This window comes from Perca fluviatilis, chromosome 17 (assembly GCF_010015445.1).
Source record: "Perca fluviatilis chromosome 17, GENO_Pfluv_1.0, whole genome shotgun sequence".
Lineage (NCBI taxonomy): Eukaryota > Metazoa > Chordata > Actinopteri > Perciformes > Percidae > Perca > Perca fluviatilis.
This window is the reverse complement of record NC_053128.1, coordinates 31,883,207-31,895,265: the sequence shown is the minus strand read 5'-3', so window position 1 is coordinate 31,895,265 and position 12,059 is coordinate 31,883,207. Positions and strand designations below refer to the sequence as shown.

Genomic DNA, 12,059 nt, shown 5'->3' with positions numbered 1-12,059 from the left:
TTGCCAGATATATCTACCTGTAAAAAGGTAAACCCAGCGCAATACAACTGTGTTCAAGCAATGAAAAAACAAACTAAAGTTTGGTTCACATGAACTGCTGCTGTGCAGACTGTAGTTAGAGTTTTGCACATGTAGCTCCAGTTGTGGCCACTGTTGTTTAGCAATGGAAAAAACAACTGTTATGTGTTGTTACGGCCACAACAAACAAACACTATTTAAAAAGGTGACCATCAACATATAATAACACCAAACCCGAGGGTAGTAAAAGTAGATCAAAGTTTAATCACAAATTAACCACAATTAATTAAACCACAACTATGGGAGTCTGGAGATCTGGCCAAAACGAACAAAAGAAGAGAAGAAGCCTAGGCCAACCCATCAAGGGCTGTCGGACCCAGAACTTTCCCCCCCTAACTAAAGAGTAGACTAACTAATAACAAAATAAAGCCGCGAAAAGTAGACTACCAGGGACCTATTCCATCAAGCAGGCTAAAGGCAAAGCCAAGCTTAAATGGCCAAGTCTGGCTAATATGAGTGAGAGTTCGGTTCCATCAAAGAGGCTGAGATTAGCCCCAACTCAGTAACCATGGAAACTATGACTCTGGCTAAGCCTCAACCATGGCTAAGCCAGAACTGTGGCTCAGGTTTCCGTTCCATCAATCTGAGCCTCAACCCTGTTCCACTAAGGTGGCTAAAGTGAATGCCAGCCAAGTAACCATGGTAACTTATGCTGCCAGGCAAACCTGGTCTGTAGCAGGCTAAAAGTGAAGCTTAGTACCATCTATGATCAAAGAATGTCCAATAAACAGAAACAGAGTCACATAACTGTCATGGAATGATAATATAATATTTTTTTTATCATTTATACTAATAATTATATATTATAAGTACATTAAAGAACATTATCACAAAATTAAGACACAAATAAATACAAAATTAAACTAATTAGCAAACAAAATATAATCAAAGGAAATTGAGGCATTGAAAATAAAATGGTTATGTTGGTGGGTCACGCAGGTCAGGCTGTGGAGACAGAATGGAACATTAAATACAGTACAATGACCTCTTTTGCTGTGCATTTGGATTCATACTTACATCCTTTTCCATCTTCCTGATCTCAAGTTTGATCTTCTTAATCTGTAGCCTCTTATACTCCGTTGCATGGAGGAGATACCGCTTATAAATTGCACGGATGTCCTATGATGACTTAATGTGTCAGTGCAACCAACTATGCAGTTAATGGTGGGTAAAAGGGAATGGCTACTCACTTCACTTCGTCCAGCAGATGTAGTCCTCTTGCCAGCTGGGGAAGGCCTAGGTTCCTGCAGGAGGGTGTGTGGTACATTATTAAGGTGTGATTTCAACATTTCAAACACAACCAGTACATTAATGATTAGGCTTACATCTTGGAGCTCACTGTCTCGACCGGTGAGCGTTTCATCATCGTCATAGTCATCATCATCATCATCATCATCATCATGTGGCTGTTGGCTTGGGCCTTCTCCCTGCAAATAGAGAAACAGTTAAATGGGGGAGAGGGAGGGGGCTGACTGCATGTAGTGCAATGTTTCAACAGGTTAGGACCTACTGGGTCGACTTGGGTCCCGGCTGCATCCTCAATGTGCACTTGTGGTGGGTCAAGGAGAATAATTTGATCCCCTGTCACTATCAGACACACAGCTGCATAGTTAGTTATCCCTAATGAGGGTCTGTCACCAGAATAGGGGCAGTGATTGACAATACCTTCAACATATGGGGCCCGGATCTCTGGGGCCACAGGGTTGGAGGAGCTCCCCCCCTCGATCCCAACTATCTTGGGCCCCTTATTTATCCCAAGGGCCAGGATCTCAGCTGGTGTGAGCTCCTCCGGTGGCGGTCCCCCACCAGTACCCATGGATGCAGTCTGCTTTCTGGTGGCTGCAAGACATGTATAGATTCATAGCTGCGCATCTATTTTGACTGATACATTTCACATTACATTATGGAACACTTACCATTGCTAAGAATGTTCTTATATTTGATTTTGACCTGGTGGCCGGTCCTCCTCTGGCTACTGAGATTGCTTCTGTTGAGACATAACCATGAGGGACACACAGCATATTTCATACATAGAGGCAATTTAAAGAGATAATCATTCTTTTGATGTAACAAGGGTTAGGGCCTCCGATTGACAGGAGATAGATGATTGATTTGCGGTCAATGGATTCAATTTAGTTACTGTAACAGGGGTCCTCATCTCCATTGAATTGCTTGATTTGATAAATGATTCTAGATAAATAATAAGCATAATGCAAGGAAATCAATTAAAGCTATCCCATCGATTTGCATAACAATCAGTTGATGAATGTGAGGAATATCACTTTCTAACATTACTACTAGGGCTGCCAAATGATGAAATATGGAGAATTTCACATAAATTGCAGGGAAACAATAATGCTATTTTAATTATGTTCATATGAATGTTACTTATTAGGGCTGTCTTTTTGTTCTTTAGGGATTTTCCTTTTAATTTTAATGATTTGGTTGCATTAATAGGTCCACATAATTGATTAGTTTAAAACAAAAACCATCAAGAAATCAATTGGTAGATTATTGTCTACATATATTTTGTCCCTTTGATGGGGGATTTATATAACATGATGATGCTGAAATACTTAAATTTCTTTATCACTTACGCATTCAGCCTGTCGGCAATATTCTGCCACGCCACATCCCTCGCTTTATTGATTGCCGCAGTATTGCCCTTCTTTCGGATTATGTGGCTGTAATCCTCATATACCTCCATGAGGAGGGTTTGTTCCGCTGCAGAGAACATTTCTGCACGCTCTTTTCCCTTGCTTTTCGGCATTTTGGACAGTTTCTGTTCTCCACTAGAATGGGCTTTTTATTTTCCCTGTGGGCGTGCACAAGTTGAGGCTTAACAGGTGAGGCTTGACTAAGTGTCAAGTGGAGCCAGCTGATTTCACTTGATGGAACGACTTGGAGCTAGATTGGGAAGTGGAGCTTAGTCAAGCTTCAAGCTTACACCTAAGTCTGGCAATTCTTAGCTACGTTGATGGAATACCCCCCAGACCTCCATCCTCAAAGCAATGAAACACAAAAGCAAAGATAACAAAACAACAAAAGACAATGATGATCCGTGCTGCTTCAATCTCTGACAGGGATCTCTGTCTTCCAGCCTCTTATATCCAGGGGCGGGGCCATGCTCAATCAGCAATCAGGCACACCTGAGACAAACAGAGGAAAGAGAACAGGGCAGGGAGCACGTAACAGTGTAAAAAGTACAATATTTCTCTCCTAAATCTAGTGTAGTAGAAGTAGGAAGTGGCATGAAAAGAAAAGACTCAAGTACAGTTCAGATAACCAGACCAATGATTTGTCTCCATCTGTTGGTCGCCGTTGTTACATGCATGTGCCCCTGGTGTGTGTGTGTGTCCTGTTTTTTTTTTTTTTTCTCTCTCTCTCTCTCTCTCTCTCTCTCTCTCTCTCTCTCTCTCTCTCTGTCTCTGTCTGTCTCTGTCCCTCGTTCTGCCCTCCTCCCTCTGCCTGTTGCACACCTGAGTGTAATCAGTGCTCAGGTAGAGTGGGGGAGGTGATAAGAAGGCAGAGTGAAGGAACAGAGGCACATGGAGATCACATCAGCAACACACTATCACCTGGTTTTGCCAGAAGCAGGTTTGTGTTTCCCAACCTCTATGCACACTTAGGTGCTGGAGTTTTGTGATTTTATCTTATTGTTAGTTTGGGCTGGAGAGTACCAGTAGTTCAATTATTCGTTTCTTTTGTTTGTTCTAGGATTAGTTTACCCTTTTTAGGTAATTTAGGGGGAGACGCGGGGAGCGACTGCCCATTGTGAGGTTTGTCCAGCGTCTTCCCATCTTTTTTCTGTTTGGTCGTGGTCTCCACTCCCTTTGGTTTCTGTTTGTTTGCTACTTTTGGGAATATTTTTGCCTTATTTAATAAAACTTGTTGGTTAATTGTTAACCTTGTGTCTGGCATCCTTTTTTATATATTGCATCCTCCAATCCCTTTTGAGCCTTTTTTTTGTTTCTTTAAAGGGAGGCCGTAACATATTTGGGGGCTCGTCTAAACGCAGTTTTCCACATTGAGTGGTATTTGTAGGCTTTGAAGTGTGGTGGAGCGTTGATGGCTTTTGCTTTTTGCCTCAGCGTGTAGCTGTGCATTTTTGCTTTTGGTGCAGTTACTTGCATTGGTAAACTGTATCATAGTAGTTTTTTCCCTCTCTCTGTGTTAATTGAAGCAAGGTTTGACTCTGGGGGAATGGTTACTTTGATAGGCTACTTTGAGTTGTTTACTGTGTCTTCACATTGCCTACTTTTCATGTGTTTTGTTATTAATTCGTGCACATGTTTGGATGCTATTGATTTTTGGTGCTCCTTGAGTTTTTTTGTTTTGTTTGCTGTGTCATTTTTCGGGTGGTATATTTTTCCAGCCCGTTATACCTTTTCAGACACTGCAGTTTCTTTTTATAGTGATCGATCGGTTAGTCGGTGTTGTGCTATTCTGTCTTGACAATGGAGTTTAATGTTGATGAATTTGTAGCGCAACCGAGCCTTGATAAATTACATCCTTTAACAAAAGAGCATTTGGTTGTTATTGTCGATCATTTTGGTATCACTGTGCCTAAACAGGCGAAAAAGAAGGTGATAAAATCTGAGTTGGTGACTGCTTTAACTGATAAAGGAGTGTTGCCACTGTGAGTTTTCCTTCTAGAAAAGAAAATGCGGGGTACAACTCCGTCTGAAGGAGTTAAAACTTGAAATGCTCTTTTCGGTAAAAGAAAAAGAGCTTGAGTATGAATTGCAATCCCACAAAATTGAGGTTGACTGACGGCTTCATTTGAAGGAGCTTGAAATTAAGGAGAGGTCTTCCCCCTCCTCACCCATGGTGTCTCAGTTGCATGAATTTGATATTAACAAGTGTATTTGTTTGGTTCCTCCTTGGTGAGGGGGATGTAGATAAATATTTTACTTTGAGCGTGTAAGTGGCCTACGTAAGTTTGGCTATTGCTTTTGCAGTGTGTGTGTTCACTGGCAAGGTTCAAGAAGCCTATGTGTCCAGCTAGGACAGCGTCCTGTCCTAGCTGATGAGTACATCCTCACACAGAGACACCTTTGAAAAATCTCACCTGTCTTTTGAACATGGTGTTTCTGTAGCCAAATCTTTTACTTTCCCTGTAAAATCAAACTCTCAGTGTGAGATTAAGGCTAACTGTAAGGAAGTTGTTGACATTAAAGACAGACCAGTCTGTTTTTACTGTAAAAAGCATGGCCACATCATAAATCAATGTTTTGCCTTGAATAAACGAAATACGTCTCCAAAGGCAGTAAATCTGATGAAAACAGAAACCTTGCCAGAACAACAGCCTTTGTCTAAACAGTCTACTTCAGCTATACCTGATCTTGACGTGTATGCTCCATTTATCATGAAAGGTTTTGTGTCGCTGTCAGAGGACCCCAAAATCCCTGATACCATGCTGAGGGATAGTGCAGCTACTCAGTCAGTCATTCTGGAAGGCGTGCTGCCATTTTCAGATAAAACCTGTCTATTCTGATGCTTTGGTATGCAGTATTTTGGGGGCGTGCCGTTGCATGCTATTCACCTTGATTGGGAGTTTGTATGTGGACGTGTAGGAGTACGTTCGGATTTTCCCATTGAGGGGGTGTCTTTCATTTTGGGCAACGATTTGGCTGGGGGCAAAGTGCTATTAAATCCTGAAATTACTGCGGTTCCCCTTTCTGAGCACCCAGATGACCTGGAGCAGAGGTTCACAGAGGTGTTATCCGTTTGCGCTGTCACTCGTGCGAGGTCTCCGAGAGTGAAGCAAGGTTTGCCTGATGACGGGGGCGAGGTGGAATTAGCTGACAGTTTCATGGCTGATTCTGACTTCATGGCTTCCTCACCAGCAGTCGCTTCTCCCGCTCCGTCTCCATCTGTAGTCACTCATGTAGCGTTGGCGGTTTCCTCTCCTGTTAAAGAGCCTAGCTCTAAAGTGTGCATGTCACAGGAGCAGCTGATTTTTGAACAAAAACATGATTGGTCATTAGCTTCTTGTTTTGATACGGTTCCAGCGGATGAAGTTGAGAAAATGTCCACTGGTTACTTTTTTGAAGGATGGTGCATGAATGGATACTGCCGCACGTATCCGCACATGGGTGTGGTGACTCAAATTGTAGTTCCAAAAACTCACCGGCATGAACTTCTCATGATAATCTGCTTGCAGGCCATTTAGGAGTAAATAAAACGTATGATCACGTTTTGCGGTGTTTTTTCTGGCCAGAATTTAAACATGATGTGCGACAATACTGTAAAACATGTAATTTCTGTCAAATCTCGGGTAGACTGAATCAAACCATTCCGCCATTCCCACTTTATCAGATTCCCGTAGTGACGAAACCGTTTGAGCGAGTTATTGTTTTTCTGTGTTGGTCCTTTGCCACGTACGAAATCAGGCAACAAGTTTCTTTTGACAATTATGTGTTCGGCAACTCGGTTTCCAGAAGCCATATCCAATGCGTAAAAAGTGAAAGCACTGGTGAAATTGTTTTTGGTGTTTGGTTTGCCTAAGATAATAAAAACTGACCAGGGTTCCAATTTCAAAAGTAAAGAAGCAGCTTGACGTCACTCACTGTTACTCTAGCGCATATCACCCAGAGAGTCAGGGGGCGATCAAACAATTCAATAAGACTTTAAAGTCTATGCTCTGCACTTACTTCCTTGAGTCCAGTAAGGACTGGGATGAGGGTGTCCACCTTCTCCTTTTTGTTGCCCGTGAGGTGGTTCAGGAGTCCTTGGGCATTAGTCCAGCAGAGTTAGTGTTTGCACACACTGTGCGTGGCCCTCTTAAACTCTCGCAGGAAAAATAGCTGGATGACAATAAATCATAGAACTTGTTTGATTATGTCAGTCATTTTAGTTTCAAGCTTCACCGTGCTTGTGAATTGGCAAAGCAGAACATGTCTGTTGCTCCAACAAAGATGAAAAGATGGTTTGATTTGGATGCTAAAAGTATCTAGATCTTTCAGTCCAGGTGATAAGGTTTTGGTTTTATTGCCCATTCCTGATTCTGCCTTGCAGGCTCGTTACGATGGCCCATATGTAGTCCAAAGAAAAGTGAGCGGCCGGGACTTCATAGTTGCCACTCCGGAGCGTCGACTGCGAAGTAGATAAATGTTTAAGCCATACCTGGACAGGGAAGCTGTCCCTCAGTCCTCTGTCAGTGCGGTCAAAGCGTCGTGGCGCTGTCCAGTGCTGAAATGAATGATGAGGCCCAGGCAACTGTGGCCTTGTCCGGTGCTGATTCCACTGTAGCCCTGACGGCTTTTATGTCTGATGTTGAGGATGTTGTTGGTCAGTCCAGTGCCGTTGTCCAAGGACGGTTTAAAAATTCTGAAATGTTGTCCAAACTTGAGTGTTTTCCGAATTTGACTCAGATTCAGTCTAATAACTTCTCACATCTCTCTGTTTTCAGATGTGCCAACTATAACCCATGTGCTGCAGCATGACATTGATGTGAGCGATTCACCGCCAATAAAGCAGCATCCCTACAGAGTCTATCTCATCAAGCGCCTTTGTTTGCAAAATCAGGTTAATTATATGTTTGAGTATAGCATTGCGGACCCTAGCTCTAGATCGTGGAGTTCGCTGTGTCTCCTAGCTGATAACTTCCGATGGCTCTGAGGGATTCTGCACAGATTTTCGAAAGGTGAATGGGGTCATGAAGCCAGATTGTTATCCTCTTCCCTGGGTTGATAATGTGGACATTGCCAGTTATGTGAAAAAGCTTGACCTGTTAAAAGGGTATTAGCAGGTGCAACTAACTCTTCGGGCGAGGGAGGTTTCCACATTTGTGACCGCTGATGCTTTCCTGCCCAACGCAGCAGGACGCGGCCGGGCATTGCAATGAATCGCAGAACATAAGGACTCCGGGGAGTAAACTCCCCAGAGCTAGGTTAGTAACAAGCATTTCTGGGACAGGATGCATACAAAAGGAAACCAGTGAAAACAGAGATGAGAGAGCAGCTCAGTGTGTCATAGGAAGGAAGGAACTTCCCCGGCAGTCTAGAATTATAATAGCATAACTAAGAGAGGCAGGTTAGCTTAGAGAGAGGTGCCAGATCAGGCTGCACTGGCCTGCCTCCCTCTACTCTCGCTATGTTATTGATTATATGATAAATAAATCTAATGACTATGAAGAGAAGCAGGTGGGCCGGGTTAGGCGGACGCTGCAACTCCTCACTCCTTAACTAGAAGTTTTATCAAAGAGGAGGGTTTTCAGTTTACTCTTAAATGTGCTGACGGTGTCTGCCCCTCGAACCAAAATTGGGAGCTGGTTCCACAGGAGCGGAGCCTGACAGCCTGATAGATCCACTGTAAACATGCTTAAAGGTATCGTCAGGGTGGAGGATAAATACTGATAAATCATGGATATAAAGTATATATTTTTATTTAATTATGTCTGTAAATGTATGACTCTTTCCCTGAAGTGGTAATGACTGTAAAACTCTGTTTTTATGTTCAGCAGACGAGCGCCGAGTCATCTGGAGAAACACACCTGAGGGAGACGTGCAGAGAGATTGGACAGTGTCGTTTTCCAGCACAGAAGGAAAAGGACGAAGTTATGTAACGCTGCGAGATGTAAACACACGTGATCCTTCAACATGTAACAGCCTGCAGAGGGAAGTCCATATACGTTCCGATCGGTGTCTGCAGGTTCACAGTTGTGCTAGGAGGGTTTGACCTGCAGAGACAGACGCACAGACCGAGAGACACAGACACACAGAGACACAAAGAGACAGACAGTCGTCACTGAACGAGAGGTGAAATGGCGCAGGAAGGAGTTCAGCTGGACCGGGAAACCTTCTCTTGTTCCATCTGTCTGGATCTACTGAAGGATCCGGTGACTATTCCCTGTGGACACAGCTACTGCATGAACTGTATTAAAAGCTTCTGGGATGAAGAGGATCGTAAGTACAGCTACAGCTGCCCTCAGTGTGGCCAGAGCTTCACACCGAGGCCTGTCCTGCTGAAAAGCACCATGTTAGCAGATTTAGTGGAGGAGCTGAAGAAGACTGGACTCCAAGCTGCTCCTGCTGATCACTGCTATGCTGGAGCTGAAGATGTGGCCTGTGATGTCTGCACCAGGAGAAAACTCAAAGCACACAAGTCCTGTCTGATCTGTCTGGTTTCTTACTGTGAAAAACATCTTCAGCCTCATTTTGAATCAGCTCCATTCAAGAAACACAAGCTGGTGGAGCCGTCCAAGAAGCTCCAGGAGAACGTCTGCTCTCGTCATGATGAGGTGATGAAGATGTTCTGCCGTACTGATCAGCAGCTTATCTGTTATCTCTGCTCTGTGGAGGAACATAAAGGCCACGACACAGTCTCAGCTGCAGCAGAGAGAGCTGAGAGGCAGAAAGAGCTCGAGGGGAGTCAACAAAACATCCAGCAGAGAATCCAGGACAGAGAGAAAGATGTGAAGCTGCTTCAACAGCAGGCGGAGGCCATCAATCTCTCTGCTGATAAAGCAGTGGAGGACAGTGAGAAGATCTTCACTGAGCTGATCCGTCTCCTGGAGAAAAGAAGCTCTGATGTGAAGCAGCAGGTCAGATCCCAGCAGAAAAGTGAAGTGAGTCGAGTCAAAGAGCTTCAGGAGAAGCTGGAGCAGGAGATCACTGAGCTGAAGAGGAAAGACGCTGAGCTGAAGAAGCTCTCACACACAGAGGATCACAACCAGTTTCTACACAACTACCCCTCACTGTCACCACTCAGCCAATCAGCATCCAGCATCCATATCCTTCCTCTGAGCTGCTTTGAGGACGTGACAGCGGCCGTGTCAGAAGTCAGAGATAAACTACAGGACGTCCTGAGAGAGAAGTGGACAAACGTCTCACTGACAGGGACTGAAGTGGACGTTTTACTGTCACAACCAGAGCCCAAGACCAGAGCTGGATTCTTAAAATATTCACGTGACATCACACTGGATCCAAACACAGCTCACACACATCTGTTATTATCTGAGGGGAACAGGAAAGCAACATTAATGAGACAACGTTCTTACTCTAGTCACCCAGACAGATTCACTAACTGGTGTCAGGTCCTGAGTAGAGAGAGTCTGACTGGACGTTGTTACTGGGAGGTGGAGAGGAGAGGGAGAGGAGGAGTTTATGTAGCAGTCGCATACAAGAACATCAGCAGAGTAGGGAGGTCGGATGACTGGGATGAATGTAGATTTGGACGAAATAACAAATCTTGGGCGTTAGATTGTAACAACACATTTTGGTCCAACAATGTCCAAACTCACGTCTCAGGTCCTTGGTCCTCCAGAGTAGGAGTGTACCTGGATCACAGTGCAGGTATTCTGTCCTTCTACAGCGTCTCTAAAACCATGACTCTCCTCCACAGAGTCCAGACCACATTCACTCAGCCGCTCTATGCTGGACTTGGCTTTTATTGTTATGAAGCCTCTGCTGAGTTGTGTAAACTCAAATAGACAGAAGTCATTTAAGGGTTAAATTCTGTGTTTTAACCCCTCGACTTATAATCTCCATGTTTGTTGCTGAGAGCTGATTGTTGTGACATTCTATTTTTGTTGACGTTTTTCATGTTTACACATTTTTTGCTTTTTTTTCATTTTTTGTTGCATTTTCTTATTTTTTTGCTTTTATCAACATTTTTTGTCACTTTCATCGACATTTATTTGCGTTTCGAAATGTTTTTTGCTAATTTGTTGGACATTCGTTTTGCTTGTATTGATGTTTCAGAAGTGATGGGATGTTTTTGTTTGAGAAAAACATTTGGGGAGCCCCAGAAGCTCTCAATGTGCTCAGTTGAGATCTGTTATTTTACCTGCAGAGGGAAGTCCATAACGGTCAGACAGGTGTGTCTGCAGGTTCACAGCTGTGCTGGCACGGTTTGATCTGCAGAGACAGACGGGACGCAGAGACACAGACAGAGACACGATGTCTCTCAGAGACACACGTAATGGACGATTTTTTTTTTAAGTATTAAAAACACAAAGTACACAAAAGGGAAATATTTTCAATGTTTTAAAAAAGCTACAATAAAAAATAATAAAACTTGACATTCTTGTTCTTTTTTTCAACGAGAAGATCATTGATGTTAGTTGCAGCCCTGCACCCAACTAATGTGTGCATTTGAATTAGCCTGGATGCCAGCCGAACTTAGCCCCGGCCACAAAATTCGAGGTTGGGAAGTTCGGTCTGGAGTCGCTCCTTTGAGAAGCAATTATTGCCCGAACAGGATCTGTTCGGACCAATCAGATTGTCGGACAGATGATCAACAGTAACAGAATCAACCACGTCCCCAAAGAACGCTTGGGTTGAATTTGTTGATGTGTAGATTCCACCATCGCGTCTGTTACAGAAGATATCGACAGCGCATTCATTTCAAAATCCTCAGCGGAGGAGCCTCAACAACTGCCCGAAAGCATGGTGGCGTTATATGGTGGAGAGAGGTAGAGAGAGACTGAAGAGAGAGCGTTATATGGTGGAGCGAGATAGAGAGAGAGACTGAAGAGAGGGAGCGCTCAGCAGCGCTAGAACAAAGCTGTGAATCGGAGAAATAAAACCTGTTTTCGCCGATTCATCTCTAGAAATGCACCTGTAGCCAGCATGTCACTATCGCTAACGTTATCCACATTTATATTTATATGCAACAAATGATATATCCAGCTTCAAAAATGTCTAAAAGTCGGAAGTTAGAATAAATGCATTGTGCAAAGAGTGGTTGCTATGGAGACGATACACAGTGTTGAGTTCTGTTGCTCTGATTGGCTGGAGGTCTATCCATTGAATGCAGAGGCATTTTTTTTTTTCCTGGTTCGGTTGGAACACGCCCCATAATCACAGCCCAAAGGAGCGGTTTCAGAATACTAGAATCTGAGTATGACCACGTCAGGCTATATTTGAATACCATTAAAGGAAGAACGGTTTGTTGTGTTGATATTTAAACGCTACCTTTTAGAAAGGAAGCTCCTGACATCATAAAACCTTCTAGAACTATTGTCTGAAGTTCTG

At 43.6% G+C, this 12,059-nt stretch overlaps 2 protein-coding genes across 13 annotated transcripts; one reads left to right on the top strand and one right to left on the bottom strand.

Moving 5' to 3' along the window:
* Positions 1–911: 911 nt before the first annotated feature.
* On the bottom strand, positions 912–2,838 carry LOC120545684. Of its 5 annotated transcripts, none has more exons than XM_039780239.1 (7): positions 2,676–2,838; positions 1,995–2,065; positions 1,589–1,917; positions 1,404–1,505; positions 1,269–1,322; positions 1,096–1,197; positions 926–1,023 (listed from the first exon to the last, which is right to left on the bottom strand). In XM_039780239.1, the coding sequence occupies exons 1-7, from the start codon at positions 2,813–2,815 to the stop codon at positions 997–999; spliced, it is 825 nt and encodes a 274-aa protein (XP_039636173.1). In that variant the 5' UTR covers positions 2,816–2,838; the 3' UTR covers positions 926–996. The 5 variants fall into 5 exon arrangements, with proteins under 5 accessions (XP_039636171.1, XP_039636173.1, XP_039636170.1 ...); XM_039780236.1 differs by having other exon boundaries at positions 1,096–1,322; positions 1,589–1,665; positions 1,744–1,917; XM_039780238.1 differs by having other exon boundaries at positions 1,096–1,322; positions 1,589–1,626; positions 1,744–1,917.
* Positions 2,839–3,631: 793 nt separating this feature from the next.
* LOC120545681 (tripartite motif-containing protein 16-like) lies at positions 3,632–11,074 on the top strand. 8 transcript variants are annotated; one of them, XM_039780226.1, is made up of 3 exons: positions 3,632–3,675; positions 7,493–7,608; positions 8,546–11,074. In XM_039780226.1, the coding sequence occupies exon 3, from the start codon at positions 8,846–8,848 to the stop codon at positions 10,511–10,513; it is 1,668 nt and encodes a 555-aa protein (XP_039636160.1). In that variant the 5' UTR covers positions 3,632–3,675; positions 7,493–7,608; positions 8,546–8,845; the 3' UTR covers positions 10,514–11,074. The 8 variants fall into 8 exon arrangements, with proteins under 8 accessions (XP_039636160.1, XP_039636161.1, XP_039636158.1 ...); XM_039780227.1 differs by having other exon boundaries at positions 8,543–11,074; XM_039780224.1 differs by having other exon boundaries at positions 7,493–7,726.
* Positions 11,075–12,059: the final 985 nt, after the last annotated feature.

What these genes read in the sequence shown, in the direction of transcription:
- LOC120545684 (XM_039780235.1), bottom strand. Translation starts at nt 2,815, where the DNA reads ATGTTCTCTGCAGCGGAACAAACCCTCCTCATGGAGGTATATGAGGAT. An exon ending in ATTGCCGACAGGCTGAATGC is followed by an intron (nt 2,066 to 2,675) that starts GTAAGTGATAAA and finishes ATGTCTCAACAG; the next exon opens with AAGCAATCTCAGTAGCCAGA. An exon ending in CCGGGACCCAAGTCGACCCA is followed by an intron (nt 1,506 to 1,588) that starts GTAGGTCCTAAC and finishes CTCTATTTGCAG; the next exon opens with GGAGAAGGCCCAAGCCAACA.
- LOC120545681 (XM_039780226.1), top strand. Translation starts at nt 8,846, where the DNA reads ATGGCGCAGGAAGGAGTTCAGCTGGACCGGGAAACCTTCTCTTGTTCC.